The 20,824-nt window shown below is 36.7% G+C and overlaps 6 protein-coding genes across 6 annotated transcripts in view; 2 read left to right on the top strand and 4 right to left on the bottom strand.

Moving 5' to 3' along the window:
• Positions 1–701: 701 nt before the first annotated feature.
• LOC6646989 (larval cuticle protein A3A) lies at positions 702–1,522 on the top strand. The gene is made up of 2 exons (XM_023178725.2): positions 702–721; positions 796–1,522. The coding sequence occupies exons 1-2, from the start codon at positions 710–712 to the stop codon at positions 1,441–1,443; spliced, it is 660 nt and encodes a 219-aa protein (XP_023034493.1). The 5' UTR covers positions 702–709; the 3' UTR covers positions 1,444–1,522.
• A 1,134-nt stretch (positions 1,523–2,656) lies between these two features.
• On the bottom strand, positions 2,657–3,531 carry LOC6646990 (larval cuticle protein A3A). Its single transcript, XM_002070760.3, has 2 exons — positions 3,472–3,531; positions 2,657–3,393 (listed from the first exon to the last, which is right to left on the bottom strand). Exons 1-2 carry the CDS (start codon positions 3,481–3,483, stop codon positions 2,746–2,748), a joined length of 660 nt encoding a protein of 219 aa, XP_002070796.1. The 5' UTR covers positions 3,484–3,531; the 3' UTR covers positions 2,657–2,745.
• Positions 3,532–4,979: 1,448 nt separating this feature from the next.
• Positions 4,980–5,876, bottom strand: LOC6646991 (larval cuticle protein A3A). Its single transcript, XM_002070761.2, has 2 exons — positions 5,865–5,876; positions 4,980–5,776 (listed from the first exon to the last, which is right to left on the bottom strand). Exons 1-2 carry the CDS (start codon positions 5,874–5,876, stop codon positions 5,126–5,128), a joined length of 663 nt encoding a protein of 220 aa, XP_002070797.1. The 3' UTR covers positions 4,980–5,125.
• Positions 5,877–9,476: 3,600 nt separating this feature from the next.
• Positions 9,477–10,102, bottom strand: LOC6646992 (larval cuticle protein A2B). Its single transcript, XM_002070762.2, has 2 exons — positions 10,073–10,102; positions 9,477–10,004 (listed from the first exon to the last, which is right to left on the bottom strand). The coding sequence occupies exons 1-2, from the start codon at positions 10,082–10,084 to the stop codon at positions 9,477–9,479; spliced, it is 540 nt and encodes a 179-aa protein (XP_002070798.1). The 5' UTR covers positions 10,085–10,102.
• A 1,254-nt stretch (positions 10,103–11,356) lies between these two features.
• Positions 11,357–12,372, top strand: LOC111518342 (larval cuticle protein A3A). Its single transcript, XM_015177438.3, has 2 exons — positions 11,357–11,467; positions 11,562–12,372. The coding sequence occupies exons 1-2, from the start codon at positions 11,456–11,458 to the stop codon at positions 12,234–12,236; spliced, it is 687 nt and encodes a 228-aa protein (XP_015032924.1). The 5' UTR covers positions 11,357–11,455; the 3' UTR covers positions 12,237–12,372.
• Positions 12,373–19,902: 7,530 nt separating this feature from the next.
• LOC6647274 (homeotic protein proboscipedia) overlaps positions 19,903–20,824 on the bottom strand; it is a 37,268-nt gene continuing 36,346 nt past the window's right edge. Inside the window, exon 8 of the mRNA XM_047013215.1 lies at positions 19,903–20,571. Within this exon, the coding sequence (XP_046869171.1) occupies positions 20,004–20,571 (568 nt within the window). The 3' untranslated portion in view covers positions 19,903–20,003. The remainder of the gene's footprint in view (positions 20,572–20,824) is intronic.

Genomic DNA, 20,824 nt, shown 5'->3' with positions numbered 1-20,824 from the left:
GGGTGGCTTTGGGGTATTTATTAAACTAGTCACGCACTCTCGTCTTCAGTTCTTGCACTTGTCATTAAATAATCAAAATACATAAGCCACATAAATAATTTATTGGATTTCCACTATTTTTAATTTTGCGAAATTAAATCAAAAGTAAATCTAGTAGTCTATGGACAAGTGACCCACATTTTCTTGCATTGTGAAAAGAAGAAAGATTTTATGAAAATGTCAAGATCAAATGAAATAAATCATTTAACCAAGAATAAAGAAAGATCTGGCATATCTTCTGGATTAATAAAAGATATTCACTCCATAAGCTAAAATACACGGAGCCATACAAATATCGCACTAACTAATGCAATGCCGAAAAAAAGGAAAACTGGTTTACAGGTAGCTGCTTTTACCTTAGATAAATTGAATTTATTCGGATGACAACACACAACAGATACCCGAACAACAATGAGCTGGCTTCACACTCACACACACACACACACACACACACACACACACACACGCGCTGAGACCCAATCTCGATCTCAATGCTACAGTTTCCATACAAATGGTTAGCATAAATGAATTGCACTAATTACGCGGGAGGGCAGAGACCATGGCAAAGAAACCACCGGCATATGTAACTATAAAAGCCAAGTAGAGCCACTAGCCATCACAGTCCAACAATCGCAGCAACAGCAGCACCACAAAAACTCAAATAAAAAACATGGCATTCAAGGTACGTGAAGTTATTTAGCCCGCGATAACATTGAAAACTACAATTGCTCCATTTTGCATTACCAATTCACCCAGTTCATCGCCCTCTTCGCTCTGATCGCCGCCGCCAACGCCGGCATCCTGCCCGCCACCCAGGTGTACCATGCAGCTCCCGCTGTGGCCACCTATGCTGCCCCCGCAGCAGTGGCTCACTATGCCGCTCCAGCTGTGGTGAAGACCATTGCCCAGCCGGTGCTCGCCAAGGCTGCTGAGGAATACGACCCCCATCCCCAGTACAAATACGCCTACGATGTGCAGGATTCTCTCTCTGGTGACTCCAAGAGCCAGGTCGAGGAGCGCGATGGTGATGTGGTCCGCGGCGAATACTCCCTGATCGATGCTGATGGCTTCAAGCGCACAGTCCAATACACTGCCGATCCCATCAACGGTTTCAACGCCGTCGTCAACCGCGAACCCTTGGTCAAGGCTGTGGCCGTGGCTCCAGTTGTCAAGACCATTGCTCCAGCTGTCGCCCACTATGCTGCCCCCGCCCCAGTTGCCCACTATGCTGCTCCCGCCGCAGTGGCCCACTACGCTGCTCCCGCTGTCGTCAAGACTGTGGCTCCAGTTGCTCACTATGCTGCTCCCGCTGTGGCTCACTATGCTGCTCCCGCTGTCGTCAAGACTGTGGCTCCAGTGGCCCATTATGCTGCCCCAGCTGCCTATGCCACCTACCACCACTAAGCAATGCCATTTTGCTAGACGTGTCGACTGAATCTGATGATCAATGAATTTAGCCTAATTTTTGTTGCCAATTTTAAAATAAAACTCACTTTATAATATAAATTACACTGTGTGAAAGCATTTATTACATGGATCACCTACGAGATTTTGAAGGCATGGTGAAACCAAGAATAAGTGACTCTTAAATTTGTCAGGAAAGTACTGAATATCCTTCATAAGCCAAAAACCCATCTTCGAGAGCTTGATGCCGATCGCCCTTGCGACCAAGAGTTGGTATATTGTTTGCTTGGTCGCAAGCGAGAAGCGAGTTCAGTAGATAGGCTCAGTAAAATAAAAATCGATTTTATTTAAATATTTAATTCAAAATATTCCCTCTGATAATCAATGCTCTATTGCATTCATTGGAACCTTTTCTCAAATTATAAACATGGATTTTGAACTCTTCAATTGCTTCATCAGGGCTCGTAAACTATTGTAGTACGCTACATATAAATCCCTGACTTTTAAAAGAGACAACGGTGATACCTTCTTCCGTTCTGAAAAGCTGGCAGCGACCAGACGTGCATTTTAGAAAAACATTAAATATTAAGCCATCCATTATGAATTGATATAAAAGCTGAGAAAATAATAAACAATTATAACTCTTACACTATTGACTGCACAGTTTTTTTATGTTGTGTGCCAAGTAAGGACTCTATGAAGGATAATTATATGGGCCTTTTAATGCTTTTAAGACATAGTAAACCCAAGAATAACTTTATAGTTACTAAAACATCCTTCAAGAGCCATGAACCCATGTTCGTTTGGTTAACGATAATTTAAGACATATGCATACTTAAAATCTATATCTATTACGAAACTTTAGCCAAAGAAAATGTGAAATTTAAAATTTTTAGTTTTAGATTGCAGTTTAGATTGCAAACCATATTGGCAAGCATTTTCAAAGTTTCGGAGTAAGAAAGTACAATTCTTTCGCCGTCGAAAATGGTATTTATTTTAAATATCGTTGTTGAATCCTTCAAATGTACAACTTTGTATATTTTGAGGCCTACATTTCATTTTTTCATTGCTTGGCACCCAATGGCAACAGTGTACGAGCCATTGGAGTCCTGGAGTTTTGAGAGTCAGCTATTCTTGGTTTTACCATGCCTTCAAAATCTCATAGGTGATCCATGTAATAAATGCTTTCACACAGTGTAATTTATATTATAAAGTGAGTTTTATTTTAAAATTGGCAACAAAAATTAGGCTAAATTCATTGATCATCAGATTCAGTCGACACGTCTAGCAAAATGGCATTGCTTAGTGGTGGTAGGTGGCATAGGCAGCTGGGGCAGCATAATGGGCCACTGGAGCCACAGTCTTGACGACAGCGGGAGCAGCATAGTGAGCCACAGCGGGAGCAGCATAGTGAGCAACTGGAGCCACAGTCTTGACCACAGCTGGGGCAGCGTAGTGGGCCACTGCGGCGGGAGCAGCATAGTGGGCAACTGGGGCGGGGGCAGCATAGTGGGCGACAGCTGGAGCAATGGTCTTGACAACTGGAGCCACGGCCACAGCCTTGACCAAGGGTTCGCGGTTGACGACGGCGTTGAAACCGTTGATGGGATCGGCAGTGTATTGGACTGTGCGCTTGAAGCCATCAGCATCGATCAGGGAGTATTCGCCGCGGACCACATCACCATCGCGCTCCTCGACCTGGCTCTTGGAGTCACCAGAGAGAGAATCCTGCACATCGTAGGCGTATTTGTACTGGGGATGGGGGTCGTATTCCTCAGCAGCCTTGGCGAGCACCGGCTGGGCAATGGTCTTCACCACAGCTGGAGCGGCATAGTGAGCCACTGCTGCGGGGGCAGCATAGGTGGCCACAGCGGGGGCTGCATGGTACACCTGGGTGGCGGGCAGGATGCCGGCGTTGGCGGCGGCGATAAGAGCGAAGAGGGCGATGAACTATTTAAATTGGTAAAAGGAAATACAGTTAGTTATGCTTTGTATGTTGATATCCTGTGTTGTGTCCGAGTATCCCACCTTGAATGCCATTTCGAAATGCAAGTTGTGTGACTGAGACTGGGTACTGTATGTGGATTGAAAGCCAAGTGCAGTATGATAAGAAATTAGCAACTCCGCATAGCTTTTATACTCCTCGTCATGAGCTGCGACCGAGGTTGCCCATTATTTACATCAGTATTATTAAAGAGCATACAATGCAGAGCGAAAGGCCGCCGCAGTGGTTCGAGTCAAAGCTCTTGGACAGCTCAACAATGTTGCGTTAGATCTCTGTGTTTGTGTGTGTGTGTGTTCATATGTGGGGGGAAAATGTGGAGCAAGTCGGACTCACAGACTCTGAGTCTCCTCCAGTTGCCGGACTTGTACTTGATCGAAACAGAAACAGAAACCGAAACCAATACGCGAATTGTGTCTCAAGTAATTTGACATTCAATTTGTGTGCGACATTAAAATTGCAAAAAAAAAAAAAACCGAAATAAAAAACAAAAGAAAAAAAAATGCTTTTGTTGCTACCGGATACCTTTTTGCGCTTTTTCTTTAGGTTTAAGCCAAAGCATGTTCCCGAAACCAAACCGGTCTAGGTCTTGGTCCGCGGCTAAATAATTCACATTTGAATTGCTGACGCCTGAACATGACCAATCAGGGAAACACGGATTCAAATAATTTAAATACCAACATCATATACAATCCAATTAAATTAAATTGTTATGGTTAAATGTGTTTATTATAATGAAATTCCATTTATAACTTTTTGCTAAGAGTTAATATGCCTAAAAGATATTCTAAAGAAATTCTTAATTTATGGAATTGTATTTGTGTCATTAACACAAATTTCCTAGTTGATTTTAAAAATATTTTAAATGAATAAAAGAATTTATTATGGGACATTTTTTTAGGTAAATATATTTTATCGAAGTCAAATTGAAAGATGAAAAAAGGCTTCATGAGGCTGCCCACTCTCCCCCTCTTGACTTCTTTTGAAAATTTCCAATGTTTTCTGATTTTTAAGTTTTTAAAAAAGTTTTCCCTTTTTTGGGGTTTGTCGTTTAAGTTATGTGCTTTATAAATGGCCCCTTTTATTCGAGTTTTTATAATTTCAAAAAAAGAATTAATAATTAAAATAAATTTTTATAAGGTTAATGTACATTTGATTCAGTATTAGAAATAATAATTGCAATAATAAACTTTTACACATTAAAAACTGCTTTCTCTTAGGTTCCCAATTATTTATACAAACATAAATGGCAAAAATAATAAAATATATAACTTACAAAGTTTTTTAAACATGTACGTGCCTTTAACATTAAAGTAAATTATTATAATAAGTAATAGGAAGCGAAGCTTTTTCTTGGAAGAGAAATCTATGTACGGTTGGTCGTAGCAAAAACCTTTAAATCTAGATACTAAGGAAGCATTTTTATAGGAAATTGATCGTCAAAATCCATAAAGAAAAAGATGAGAAAACGATTTTACTTTACAGTAATGGAATGAAAATGTTAAAATCAATTGATTTTTTGTAGCATTTTTGTAACAATTTATTTTAAAGAATATTTACAATAGAACTAGGTAATGAAAGCTTAAAGAACTAATAAATGTCAAATGAAATTGCCGAATGAGAGAGATGCAACAGAATTAATACTCTTTATCAGATCAAGACAAGTCGAAGTGGCTCAGTTTACTGATGATGATAGTAGTCATGAGTCTCATGAGCTGGGGCGGATGTCTCATAGGTGGCATAGTGATGTTGGTGCTGATCCTGTTCGTGTTGAGCTTCATGCTGATGGTAGGCGGCAGGAGCTACATAAGTCTGGACTGGGGAAGGAGCCGCATAGGTAACTGGAGTCTTGACAATGGTGGTGGGAACGGCGGCAGCATGATGATACTGAGCTGGAGTAGCAATCACCTTGTGAGCCACATGAGTCAAGGGCTCACGATGGACAACAGCATTGAAACCGTTGACAGAGTCGGCAGTATATTTCACAGTGCGACGGAAACCATCGGCATCATCCAGCGAGTATTCACCCTGGACAACATCACCATCACGAGATTCTACTTGGCTCTTGGAATCGCCGGACAAAGCATCCTTGACATCATAGGCAAAGTTGTATTTGGGATGAGGATCATCGGGATAGACTTCATGGGCGTGGGCATGGGCATGTGCATAGCCATGTGGCTGCTGCTGATAGACGACATGCTGAGCCTGGGGAGCGGCAGCAGCAGCGGCATGATAAAGCTGGGGCTGTTCCTGATGTTGATGATGGAGCTGCTGCTCAATGGGAATAAGTCCAGCCGAGACCAAAGCCAGGCAGGAAACGAAAGCGACCAACTAATTACAGAAAAAGAGGAAACATTTCAAATATATGAGTCAAAATCTTTTAGGTGAACTGTGTTAAGCCAAGTTGAAAATAACTTACCTTGAAAGCCATTTTTGTATATTATTTTGTTTGCCAAAGAAACTTTGTCCTCCTTCTTCAAGCGCTGTGATTTGAATAATAATTGAACAACCTCATGGATTTGTATTTATAGACGAAATGTTTCTTCCAAATTTTTGTGGGTTAACCAAAATGTTTGGCCTTTCTTTCACTTTTTTGTACACAAAACCAAAAAAAAACCAAAAAAAATCAACATTTTTTTCAATTTTTTCCCGTAATTTTTTTCCAATTTTTAATTCATTTGCATGTTGGGAGATTTGCACCCACGAGGCCACACCCATTTTTTGTTTTCGCTATTGTTGTGAATGAAAGAGCCCGACACAAACAACAAAAGACTTAGGCGAGCAACTCGATTCGACTCCAAAGAGATCAAAGTCATGTAAGTAACCCAATAAATTTGATCGATGCACTTGACACACACACACACACATGCACACATACAAATTTACACATACTCTTATATTATTATATATCTCCTACTGCATTTGACCCACAAAAAAAAAGTTGTCTACTCATTTTACATACGTTTTACCCACCTGCCTCTTGGGTTTGTAACAATTTGCTATTTAGAGCTTTTAGGTTTCAGTTGGAGCTTTTTCCTTTATTATAGCAGATAGAGTGCTCAATCATCATCACGATAATGATGATCATCAGAGTCATTGCCGTTGAACAAAACTATTCACGTACAAAAAGTGACTCAACTCAGCCCAATCGACCAACCAACTAACCAGTCAGTCAATTGCCAAATGATGTAATACCAAATACCGCATAGTAACCTACACACCTGTATATATATACATGTACATATCTCTGACAATTGGCCACAATTGTCCAAAATTGTGAAAAGAATTTCATTTTAAAGGTCATTTCTAAATGTAGTCGTAAAAGTATCAAACGAGAATGAAAGTAGAATCGGATAGACTTAAATCGAAAGTTGAAGAAAATAAAATATCAGGGTCGGACTTTGATTGGGGAATTATCCAAACTGATTCGTATATTGAACGTGCCAATTGTTGTTTACTTTTTTATAGTTTTATTGGCTGTCTTTTTGTGCTTTTATTTAATTATTTAGCTTGTTAGTTCAATAACTTTAGTTACCCAGAAAACAGAAAACTTTGCCGGATTAATTTTTAAATCGTTTTTAACTAAATTAACATTTGTATACTTTACAATGCCTTCAATTAGTAATCTATTCATATATTCTGCGAAATAATTATTAATTGGAGTTGTGTTTAAAACTCAAGAAAGAAACACAGTTCTGCTTATATTTTGAATAGCGTTAGATTCTTATCTGTATGTGAATATGTGTATTGAATTTTGTAAAATATTTTCGGGTTAACTGAAAACATTAAGACCAACATAGACTTTTTGAACCAATTATCAATAAGTGACTTTTTATTTTAATTCTCAAATGACAGTTCTAAGGATATACTTATAAACCCTTTTATTTATTGCAGAGGACTTAACCAGTTTTTTATTACTTATTAGGTAGTCCTTTTTGAAGCAAAAAGCTGTACACTAATTGTACAGCGTGGGCAGTTCCTAATGCAGTTCCTAATACGATTAAGTAGAATACAAAAAAATCATAATTTATGATTTATGATAAATTGATCATGGCTCGAGGTCAACTTGAAAATTACCCAACAATATGAACTTTTTAAAAGAAAAACTTGAAATTTCTTCTCTTCTGTTTTGCGATTTATGTACATATTTCGGTTAAAAAACGGTATCCGTCTTCGGTTAAAAAATTTACACGTCTTTCCAGCAAATTATAAGTTATGTACAAAAAATTCTTTAAAAAAAAGTTTCAGTGATAAACTATATTGGGGAAATTGAGGAAAACAGCCCTTGATATGCTCTTCTTGGTCTGGGTGATTATGAATCGGGAGATATGTTTTTAATGGTCCCAATGGGGACCAAGAAACGTAAAAAAAATAACGTAAATTTAGATTTCAATAATATTATTATAATATTTCAACACATCTTTGTTCTTCAATGAGCCATAAACAATTGAGTTCCACAAGCTAAAGAAATTTCAATCAAATAAATTGTTCATTTTAAAAGAGCACAATTACTGTTTTAGAAATTGTTTTTACCAACGAATGCAAATATATCACTAAATACCAGATTAAATTTTAATTTATTATGCATTTTTTCTGCCTGTTTGGTTTTCTATGATTAAAACCCTAAAATCTGGTTCATAAGCTCCAACATTAAAAAGATTAAAATACAAAAATGCATCAAAACCCAACTGCGATGAAGTTGGTCAAACTGGACAAGTTACTGTTCATATAAATTTATATAAATTAATGGTAATAACATGGTACGTTAAATTAAAATATAGCATTTAGTGTTCAATTAAATATTCATAGATATTTTAATAGACAATTTATATTAAAATAAAGTCCAACTAACTTCAAAATCAATCAAACACTTCAACAGCTAATTATTCATTATGGATTAAGGTTAATCAAACTAAGCAAGGGCAAAATAAATTAAAAATCAAATTTTAATGTCCCTAAAAATAGTTATTCTCGATGATTTTAGCTACATTTGCTTCCTGATATTCTCAAGAATTCATTGACCCCTTGGCAACTTCCTTTCGATTTCAGTTTGCTTCACAATTAACTCTTAATTCACCGAAAGTTTTAGCATTTTGCACTTTGCGAGCATTTCAATAAAACAAATTAATTAAAAAATTTGGTTACTCATTATCCAATCATTATGGAAACCATAAAAGAGCTAGAGAGTTAAGAATTCCCCTACTCAATCGACGTCTGAGGTGCGTCTGGGCAGGCGCCAAACCAGTTTCAATTGCTTGCAGAGTGAGAAAGGCAATAGAAATCAACCACGTCATGAAATGGGCGAAAAAAGAGCCGGCTTAAAATAGAAGTCAGTTAACAAAAATTAAATCCGTTAGATACAGCTAACTGACCAATAAAACCGGAAACTCCATGACCACGTGCTACTCTGATCTTGAGAGATATTAGAATCCCTGACATACAAGTACCTTCAGATATTTCAGTATTTCGTTTAGTAGAGGTTAACTAGATTACGGCAAGGGCTTGTTTTGATTAATTATTTGCTGATAGGATTAGTTAATTTTCTTTGCTTAGCGCCAATTGAATTGCTTAAATTGTTAAATTTGTTGGGAAGGTGTAACAAATGGAGCATTAATTGAAATTGAATAACAAAAAGTAAAGAAAAAATCGAATTTGAACGTTTGGAATTTCAATGTCGCTGAGCAGAAATGGTTTAATTGTGAGAGCGATTCGAATGGAAATAATCGGTTAATGTTAATGATTTGTATTATTTAAGCATTCGATGTGGGTTTTTTTTCTTCTTTTTGGTCGTTTTGCCAGATCCTTAAGAACCGGATACAATTTGAGGGGGAAACTTATTGTTAATGTTTTCGATAACGTATTGACTATGAATGGCTTTTGGCATCCGCCAATTTTAGACATGGCTGGAATGATTGGTAGGATTACTATGAAAATTGGTTTAGACAACTCTTAGAAAAAGATTTCTGAATTTTAAATTAAATATTCATAGTTTTTAATAGAACAGATAACAAAAGTTATAGTAGATGGAAGTTTAATGGTGGTAGGTGACAGCTGGAGCAGCATAAGAACCATAGTGGGCCACTGGAGCCACAGTCTTGACGACAGCGGGAGCAGCATAGTGAGCCACAGATGGAGCAGCATAGTGAGCAACGGGAGCAATAGTCTTGACCACGGCTGGGGCAGCATAGTGGGCAACTGGGGCAACGGTCTTCACATAGTGAGCCAAAGGTTCGCGGTTGACGACGGCATTGAATCCATTGATGGGATCAGCGGTGTATTGGACAGTGCGTTTGTAGCCATCAGCATCGATCAGGGAGTACTCGCCACGGACCACATCACCATCGCGTTCCTCCACTTGAGCCTTATTGTCGCCAGTCAGCTTGTCATCGACACCATAAGAGAAACGGTACTGTGGATGGGGGTCATAGGGTTCCTCGGACTTGACCACGACCTTGTGGGCAACAGCCAAAGGAGCTGCCACTGGAGCCACTGCCTGATGGTAGGCCAATGGGGCATAACCAGCGCTGGCCACAGCCACAAATGCCAAAGCGAAAACGAACTACAAAAGCGAAAAGAATAAAAGTTAATACCACCGATCTGTATATGAAATCTTCTGTATCAGCTTACCTTGAATGCCATGTTCTTTACAGAAGTGAGTCTGAGTGCTGAATGATATGGTTTCTGCTAGGGGTCTGCCGTATTTATAGTCACTTGTATGCACTTTCCTCGATAGCCAATTTTTCGATCATGCATATATGTGGTAAGGTGCTTAACGTTGGCCTTCTGCATATCATGGCCCAAAATTAGCGCTCAGTCACCGCAGACGCAATCGACATCGAAGAGATTGTCGTACTGGCCGAGAGGCTGCGCAGCTGCAATCGCAATCGATTGCCAATGGGCCAATTATTTAGAAAGGATTTTGGGGATTTCCTTTTTGCTGTGCCCACGTATCAGAGGGTTAAGTGGAATGATTGCAGCCGCTAATAGCTGCATATTTGGTCTGCTTGTGATTAATGGAAGATACTTGGGTGGGCAGAAATTGCAGTGACCTTGATATATATTTTTTTAAATTAGATCAATATCGATGATGTAGAGTAAAATAAGCTGAAGGTATTATCTTTCTACAATAGCTAGTAAGTTAAAAAGAATATTTCGCACTAGTTCATTGAACTGGGCTTATGTTATCTAATATTGCTGTAAAAACTTTCATTGGCAAGTAGAAAAGAGTTGAAATTCTTTTTATGGTTAACTTTTGGTCACAATCTATTGACTCTTTTTACATATCAATTAAGGCGATCTTTTCGCTTAAGCTTACATAATAATTCCAGTTCTGAGTTACAAAATTATGAATTGTTCAATGTGTGATAAATAGACAAAAATGTCACTGGTTAGATGAATACTCTATACTCTACCACAAAGTTTTTTTATTATTTAAAATATAATTAGAACTTATAAGAAACTTTTTTTTATTAAAGATATTCTTTAGAGTCTAAATGTGCAGACTCTAAAGAATATTTTTAATACCGCTTCACTTAAAGACATTAAAAATATTATAAAGAATTGTATTTCTAAATAGAAATATAATGTTCCATTCTCATAACTCCCATATCTTTTTCACTGTGGTCACACCCTCAATTCATGTTCACTGACCTTTCGCCAAGTAGGATCTTTCTCTCTACCTCTCCAGATTCTAGATCAAATCGAATTAAATCAAATCAAATTCATGTACGCACTGCACACCCACAGAGCTTAACGTTTTCGAACAGGAAGTTCAAGTACGATCCAAATACGAGACAATCAAAGTCGAAAAACATTAACAATTTTTGCTGTCACCGCGAAACATTCACTGCCAGCAACAAGCAACTAGCAGCAGCAGCAGCAACACCAACAGCCACAGCCAAGTCAGATTTACTATAAAAGTTGACGATTGTGTCAAGAAATGTATCATTCGCAAATCAAGTTCACTTCTGAAAAGAACCACCAACTATAAACCACTCAAATCCATATAAAATGGCCTTCAAGGTAAGTCTCCCCAATTGCCTTCTCTTGCCAAATTCATTGAGGGATTACCCGCTGATATTCATTCTCTCTCTCTCCCTCTCTCTCTTTCTTACAGTTCGTTTTCGCTTTGGCATTTGTGGCTGTGGCCAGCGCTGGTTATGCCCCATTGGCCTACCATCAGGCAGTGGCTCCAGTCGCAGCTCCTTTGGCTGTTGCCCACAAGGTCGTGGTCAAGTCCGAGGAACCCTATGACCCCCATCCACAGTACCGTTTCTCTTATGGTGTCGATGACAAGCTGACTGGCGACAATAAGGCTCAAGTGGAGGAACGCGATGGTGATGTGGTCCGTGGCGAGTACTCCCTGATCGATGCTGATGGCTACAAACGCACTGTCCAATACACCGCTGATCCCATCAATGGATTCAATGCCGTCGTCAACCGCGAACCTTTGGCTCACTATGTGAAGACCGTTGCCCCAGTTGCCCACTATGCTGCCCCAGCCGTGGTCAAGACTGTTGCTCCCGTTGCTCACTATGCTGCTCCATCTGTGGCTCACTATGCTGCTCCGTCTGTGGCTCACTATGCTGCTCCCGCTGTCGTCAAGACTGTGGCTCCAGTGGCCCACTATGCTGCTCCAGTTGCTCATCATTATGCCGCTCCCGCTACTGTGGTCAAGACCGTGGCTGCTCCTGCTGTGGCTCACTATGCCGCCGCTCCCGCTGTCCATTATGCTCCAGCCCCTGCCACCTATGCCGCCTACTCTGCTCCAGCTGTCAGCTATCATCACTAAGACCTGCATCCTATTCTGGCCATTGTATATAGAATTGTTGCTCCTATTATTACTGTACATTTATTTATTGCACTGCATCAATAAAAAAATGTCTACGAGTATGTAGAATCCATTATATCAAATCAAAAAAGAAAAATTCAGTTGGAATTCCTTTTTATAAAGTGAAAAGGATCATTATAAAAAAATAATTTTTTTGCTCTGTATTTTGTATATAGAACATATGTGTAATTTTTCTTTGTGTGTGCAAACTAAGAAACCGGAATCTTTGAATCAAAGGTGATCAAGTAAATAGAAATCAAATATAAGAGATAAGTCACAATTCTGCCGATGCTGCCGTCGCAGGGCTTATCACCGAATATATATTTAATGCCAAAAAGCCAACAATGAATTTTGCTCATAAGTCTCTGAGGCATTCTCCGCGTCTAACGTGCCAAATAACAAATACTAATTATCTCAATTTGGAAAAACTTTCGAAATGAATAGCTTTGGTGGGTTGGCACTTTGTGTGCTCGTCTTTCTTAGTGCAACAGTTCTCTTTGCTGGATGTTTTGAACTCAACTCACACAAAATTTTTGATAATTCGGTGAGTGGAAAACTTGAACTTCAGTCTGAATGGCTTACAATATATGTACCAATCCATTTGTAGCATTCGGATCTTTCAATTGAGAATGCAACCGGCTGCATTGGCGTCTCATCTGGTATTTATAGGCTACAAATTTCCACAATCGATCCTTTCATTGGACTCTGTAATGGAGATACTGCTGATGGTGGATGGTTAGTTATACAAAAGCGATTTGATGGCAGTGAGAATTTTAATCGAAGTTGGTCTGACTATCGCAATGGTTTTGGCAAATTGAATGGTGAATTTTTTATCGGGCTTGATTTACTAAATCGCATTACGAGTTTGGAACAATATGAACTCCACATACAAATGGAGAACTTCTATGGTATTCATGAATTTGCCGGTTATGATAACTTTAGAGTCGGCAATGAGGCCACAAAATACTTGTTGGAATCCTTAGGAAAATTTAACGGTACAGCTTTTAATCAATTGCAAAGTAATAGGAAATTCTCTACATGGGATAATGATAATGACACTTATATTAGTCAAAATTGTGCAGTCACCTATTCTGGTGGCTGGTGGTTCACATTCTTTTGTTACGCAGCGTAAGTAGCCAATCGATTTTACATTTATATAACATTAACAATTATAAACCATTTTTTTTTAAGCAACCTCAATGGCAGATATCATAAAAATGGAGTCTACAAGCTGGACAGCATAAACTGGGATGGATTCTTATCTCTTAAATCAGTCCAGATGCTGATTCGACCAAAGTCTAAGGTTTAACATTATTTCAAATCATAGAATATATATTTAAATCAAGTTTGTTATTTTTGAAATTTATTCAAATGCAAATTATGAGCAATTTATATTACAAATTTGGTCGTTTATATGGATATATCTTTAGTTCTCCCAACATTTTTGTTTTCTGTATATAAAGAGCCGATATGGATGCTAAAGGAATATATATATTATATCTCTTATAGAAGAGATATAAACTAATTTTACCAATAGACCCGTTGCGTCTGCCAGAAATGCAAAAACTTTTATAAAATACAAGCTACAAAATCAAAGTAGTTAAATTTAAATAGTAATTAATAATTAATATGCTTATTCGTATTCTTGTTTATAGTCTACTTAAAACTTGTGTGTTGATTGAAGAAAAGATTTATAACAAACAACTACAGATTTTTGAAGCCAAGTAATTGGTGCTTTGGAGATGAAAATGCAATACGAGTTTTCGAGTTGGTTTTGGTAATTGATCATTATTTTGGAAGATAATTTGATTTAGATGAATTATATTAGTCGTTGAACTGATATTCGGAACAACTATCAAAAATATAATTGGTTTATATTTTTTATAAACGACAAAGTCACGAAGAGTGATTTTTCCTCAATAACTTAGATATTATTTAATAGTTTTAATATTTGCCATTCTAATAGATGTAGTTTTTAAAAACTGTGCCAAATTTGATCAAGATTAGCCTAATATATCAGAAACTCCTTTCGGTCTTCAAAAATGTACTTTTATTAAAAACTTCATTGTTGTTGAATTATAAGAATTGAATTAGAAAAATTAATTTAATTTATATATTAATAAAGTTGCTAAGTTCTATTAAAATCGGATAGCATTGCTATAGCCTACTATGGCGGAACAGTGGGGTCGTTTGGCATTGTACGTTGCAAAAATCATAGCTTATAAACCGATATAGCGATTTAAAAAATTTAAAAAGCGTATGATAAAGAATCGCTCAAGCTTCGAAGTGAATATTTGCCAAGAGTGTTAGGTTTCCGTGTTGCTATAATATTCGAGGGAAGATTAACAAAAAAACCTCTTATTTTCATTAAAATATAAGTGATTTGCGATGGTAATTCGGAGTGTTTGAGTTGCAACCAGGTTTTTAACTATGCAGTAATGTATCCCAAAGAACTCCAAATTGCACATGCTTTTAGGACGGATTTTAAAATCTCATTCATATAAACTCGCAAGGAATATATGCTCAGCAGGCCCTATCAATTTATACATCTCTTATCTAGAACGGCGCTTATTACTTTAGGTACTTTGTTTCTTAGATTCACATAATATATCTGCTTGAAACTTTGTTGTATTGTCTACCTTATCTGTGTATACTGTACTCTACTGTATTTGTGACAAAAATAACACATTTTACTTTATTAATTTCGCTAACTAAAGAGCAAAATAAACTGATTATTAAAAATAAAATAAATTAAATGCAAGTTAACGAATTTGTTCTGTTTTTGGTGGCCTATTGTAGTTATTTATTTTTTTGTTTATTTGTTTATACCTAAAACTTAATCACAAATGCAAATTTTGTTCAATGGCCAAATTAACGATGGTGAATGGGTGATGGGGTTTATTGTGATCGTGCAACGATTCAATGCTTCGTGTCGAGTGCCAAAAGGTATGATGGAGCTCCTCTTAGTCCATGATTCCGGTGGTTCTGGAGTCGTTGAGTATTCAAAATTCAGGATGCCATATTTAAATGTCGAAGGTTGCCAAAGGAATGAACTGAAACATAAGGGCTGGTGGAATCCATTGGGATTAGATTTCGATGGACGTTTGTTTGTTTGTAAGGCGCTGCTTAGTTAGATTAGATCCAAAATCTGTGAAAAGTTTTTATTAGTAGCTTAAAGTGAAATATTCCAAATGCTTTTGTTTTTTACTTGCCTTGGTCTATCCATCTTTCGTTTTTTGTTCGATTTCGCGCCAGAAAATCCAAAAGAAAAAGGGGGAATAGAGTAGAACAACCCAAAGAGCTCCTGATCTCAACCTCTTGGACTCAACACAAAACACTGAATGAGCCGGCAGGAGAATCTTGTCGGCTATTTATATCGAAAGTCAGAACATATGAAAAGTATATGAAAGCCAGTTTACCCCTTTGCTCTATGCAGTTCGACGATCCTTAAAAAACTCACTTGATCGGCTTTTTTTTTTGCCTTCGTTGTTGTGGTTGTTGTTGTAAATGTTGTTTGTGCTTTCTTGTGTGTTTGTCTGGGCTTTTGGGCATTGTCAGGGCAGATGATGATGATGAGGAAGAAGTTGAGAAGGGTTCGTCGATATTGAGCAAGAGCACCTCGGCAACGAAATCTTCCACTTGATTAGTCAGATTTCAGTAGAAATCACAAGAAGAGGGTCAGCTAAAGACACAAACTACAACAAAAGCAACAACAAAGCACGTAACTAAAAACATAAAAAATATAAAAAATGCAAGAGATCAGATCAGAGCAGTTGGTTAGTTGAGATTACAAGCTTTGACCTTGGATCACCCTATTCGTTTAGAATAGTTCTTTCGACAACAGGTGTGAGATGAACTGTGGGAATTTCCAAAGTTGCCACAAAATAGCCAAGATCTCCTAATATAAATATTTATTTTTCACTCAGCAAGTAAAGTCAAGAACCGATCATCTCGTTCGTTTTTTTTGTTTTATATATAAATTGCTATTCAAATGCAAATGCATTTTTTTCCTGTCTTTCTTTCAGCTAACCAGACAGACATATAGGGAGACAGTGGGACAGGAAGGCGGAAAGATGGAATGACGGAAGAAGGACCATCAGTTCGTTGCACTCACAGCAAGAGAGAAAGCCAGCGGATCCTTTAAAGGATTTGAAAACAAAAGTTTATAAACCCTCACATTGGGCAGCATGGCGAATCCTTTTTTTCCACCTTTTTTTTTTCTTACTTTTATTTTTAATGTCTGTGAACTTTTTCCGTTGTTTCGTTTTGTTGGTCTCTGACAAACAAGTTCTGCACTCTCCTTAACAAAATCGACAAAAAGGAGTGCAAAATAAAACAGGATAATATTGTCTGAACTAAATGTGAACGACCTTTGATTACAGCCCAGGCATAGAGCAATTGAGACCACCGATTCAGATTTCAAGCAATAAGAATTGCCTATAAGAATTTCGAGATGTGATGAAATTGTAAAATGATAGAAACAACAACTAAATAATCTTGGAAATAAACATCAGGAAAGTTTATTTTAATCATAGTTCTTTTTAGTTGATAAACAGCTTCTTGGTTATATTTGTTAATGTAATTAATGTTTTTCCTGTAAACAAAAAAAATGTAAACTATAAAATGTAGTTATAAACCAAAACATTTTTACTTTAACGCATTTCGTTATGATTACTTACAATGAAAATAACAACCAAAAGAGACAAAAAGGCCAAAAATAAATGTAGTTATGTATATCAAGGTCGGGCGGTATGGCCCCCACAAAGCCTATGGACTGGAACCTAAATGCGATAAGTAAGTAACATTTTGTTAAGTACAGTCAGCAAAAATAAAGTATTACCCAGGTGCCGCTACTGTGGCTGCTGCTGCTGCCAAAAAAATGAAATTAAAAAAACAATAACGAAAAGCAACATACGAATAAACTAAAAAACTGGTTTTCTGTACAACTTTAATTGCCATTATTTCAATTGCTTGCAGGTAACCAAACGAATTGTAATTCTCATAAACATAACTCCAAAGTCCCGGACTAAAGCGATTAACTAGTTAAATGTTTATAAGCTAATTGCATTACTTTGCAAATTTGCCAAGCAGAGGGAACATTTTTCTTGGTTAATTTCAGTTTTCTATGACCCTTATGCAGTGGCTAACTAATTTAATTAAATTAGACAAGAAGGGACAGTTCTCCCTTCTGGGAATATCTGTCTATAGGCAGACATTGTTTAGGTTTTAGCCAGGCACTCGATGCATGTAGATACGGACATGGACATGGGACAACCAACAGGCAGGCCAAAATTTTCAAACACAAAACACTTTGGTCCGGGTGATCAATCTTAAATTTTCACCGCTTCTGTCAGCAATGTGCGTTGTGCCGACGACATGGGACACAGGCATGGGCATCATATGGATTTAGTCTCTTATCCTTGGTCCTTAAAACGTTGACAGGCAAAATCAAGAGGGAGCCCATAAAAGAGGACGGGATTCTGCTGGTTGACGAATGAGCCAAGGAGTGTCCTTTGGGACAAAAGCATGCAAAAGTGTTGAGAATTAACCGTCAAATGAAGCGTAAATGTCGACAACTGCAATAATGAAATCAATATAATCTGGTGCCACTTTCGATGATCTTTTAGAAAATATTAACTTGCCAATTAAAGGATACATTGCAGCATTTAATTATCAACCATTTTTCTCCTTTAAGTGTCTAATCTAACTTAAAGATGAAATATAAAAAGTTAAGTTCATGCTATTAAGATTTCTACAGGGTAAAGGAAGGAATTATTTGGAAAAGTTATTTAAATGTATTAAATTATTTATATTCAAGAGAATATTTTTAGTAAAATATCCTTTCCAAATTATATATTGAGTATATCTGAGTAGAAAACATATGGACTCTTTAGCCTTAGTATTTCACTTACAAATTAAATGTAATTATCCAAATTACGTGAATAAAAATGCACGAATAAAAAGTTAAAGAAGGAAATTACTTATGTATACTTATGTAATTTATACTTATGTAACTCCATTCTATCATCATATTATTCAGATTTAATTCAACTCAAATCAGTTATAGTAGAATGGTTAATTTCTAAACTTTACGTTAAGTATAAATATGTACATAAAGTAAAGTTTAGAAATTATCCATTCTTGTATAACTGATTTGAGTTGAATTAAATCTGAATAATATGATGCTTAAGGTTAAGCTAAAAGCGAGTTCTATTATTTCTTCCAACACTGAATTTTAATAAAAAAATACACTTAATTACTTACAGAATACATCAATTAAAACATAAAAAGAGGTTTTTGGATTTCAATGATTCCTCAAAAATAATAAGAAATACAAATTATAGAAACTAACTTTGGATATTTCAAAGTTATATTGAACCAAATGGCAATAAATATGTGGACTTAAGAAATTGATTTTTAAACACGCTTTTTAATTGATTTTGAAGTATTCAAATATGTATAACATATATACATAAATTCCTTATCAGCGTGAAAATCTGAGTCGATATAGCCATGTTCGTCCGTCGGTCAGTGCTAAATAGTTTGAAAAAGTAAATAGCCATTCCAATTTATTGAGACCTTAAGATATTTGAACTTGAATGTTTATACTAAAGACTAAAATGAAAACTGAAGTTTATAGAAATGATTGTGATATTGCTTTAATATAACGAAAAATAAATCAATTTATTTTGGATGCTCGCAACTTGGGCTCCGTGTCATATATAATTTTATTTCCTATTTTGTGTTAGCCGGATGCTGTGCCTACCCAAAAATCATCCATCATCAGTTGTCAGTCGATATCGAGGCATATTTTGGAAGGAGGCTCAAAAAAAGAAAGAAAGGTAGAAAAGTACACAACAAATTCAAGTCAATTGTATTTTCTCATATTCATATCTTAATTAAATTTATTCTTTTTAGCTTTACTTACAAAGATATCTAAGCCATAGTTATGAATTATTTCATTTCATTTCATTTCATTTAATTAGCAAATTGTTATTAATATTGAAATTTTTGTATTTTTTTGTTTTTTTTTTTGGAACAAACATACAAACATTACAAACATTTAAATTAAATATTGGAGAAATTGCACTTGAATCGGAACGGATTCAAATTTTTGATTTGATTTGTTTCTGGGTTGCAGTTGCGTTTTAAGCTTATTTATTTTTAGATTACATTTATATTTACACAACGAAAATTTGAAAATAGTTTTGCTTTGCTTTCTCTATATATAATTAAGCTTATTCATTGTTGTTAATTACATATATGTATAATATTTGATTACGGTAATAAGGAATTTTGAAATTTTTCTAGATATTTACATTTTGAGTGATTAGAAAAAATTTTCGACTTGTAGCCAAAATTAAAATAGTCAAATTAATTTCATCTCATCTCGTCTCGTCGTTTAGTTAAGTTTTCATTTTCATATCAGACAGATGACAAATTATCTCATAGATTTGAATTCTTAATTGTGAGTCATAGAATAATTCATGGACTCAACTATATACAGATATGTGGTTAAGTAAGGGCAAAAGTGCTAATGCTGAAGAAGAAGAGAAAGAGATAGAGAGAGAGAGAGAGAGAGAACAAGGATCACACAGGCACACAAAAACACACACAATAAGACTCATACATACATACATACGGGAAATTAGGCTAAGTTACAATTACATATAAAATATATGTAAATAGACATTAGGTTTTGGATCGGGAATCTGCTCTCTATATAAACTAACTGAGTTGATAATATTCTGGAGCAAAATCGTTTGCCAAGTTGCTTAGAAAATTAAAATCCGATGAACTATTCGAGTTCTCTAATCCACTTAAAGCAGCTCCGGCAACTCCAGTCACTCCCGGAACACCAGCAACTCCCACAACTCCTCCAACTCCAACACCAACTCCATTATTGCCAAATGCTTGGGGACTCTGCACTGCCGTCGGTGTTCCATTCAATCCAAAGTTCGGGTGTATGGGCGGTGGTGGTGGACCTGCTGCTCCTCCACCCACATGTAAATGATGCGCCTGCGCTGCCTGCACCTGAGCATGATGATGATGTGGATGTGGATGAGGATGGGGATGCGAATGGGGATGTGAGTGTGGGTGATGGCCATGCTGAGGACCATGTGCCGCTGGTCCAGAGGGTTGCTGACCCCCTGTGGCCGTCTCATAATAGCCACCACTAGCACCCCCTCCACCACCACCCCCCACAGCATTGCCAAAGTTATTGTAACCTTCGCAGTTCTCCATTTGTAAGCCAAGAGCACTATATGTCTCGCCAGCGCCCAGGTGATGCATATGCCTGAAAAAAATAAATGTGAATAAGATAATTTAAATATGTATTTGATACTAATAATAAGTTAAACTAAGGAATATTAATACTATTTTGATAGTGACGTAGAAAACCTTTCCTTTGAACGAGCTGTGAATGTAGAGTGTCCACAGTTCGTTAAATTTTATGAGAAACATGTTGATATATAACATCAATATTAGGAAAACAACTTAAATAATATAACAATGTTCACATATATTCCAATAAGATTGATAAAATATGT

This window comes from Drosophila willistoni, chromosome 3R (genome assembly GCF_018902025.1).
Source record: "Drosophila willistoni isolate 14030-0811.24 chromosome 3R, UCI_dwil_1.1, whole genome shotgun sequence".
Taxonomy (NCBI): Eukaryota; Metazoa; Arthropoda; class Insecta; order Diptera; family Drosophilidae; genus Drosophila; species Drosophila willistoni.
Note: the sequence above shows the minus strand (reverse complement) of the source record. Positions and strands in the feature narration are given on the sequence as shown.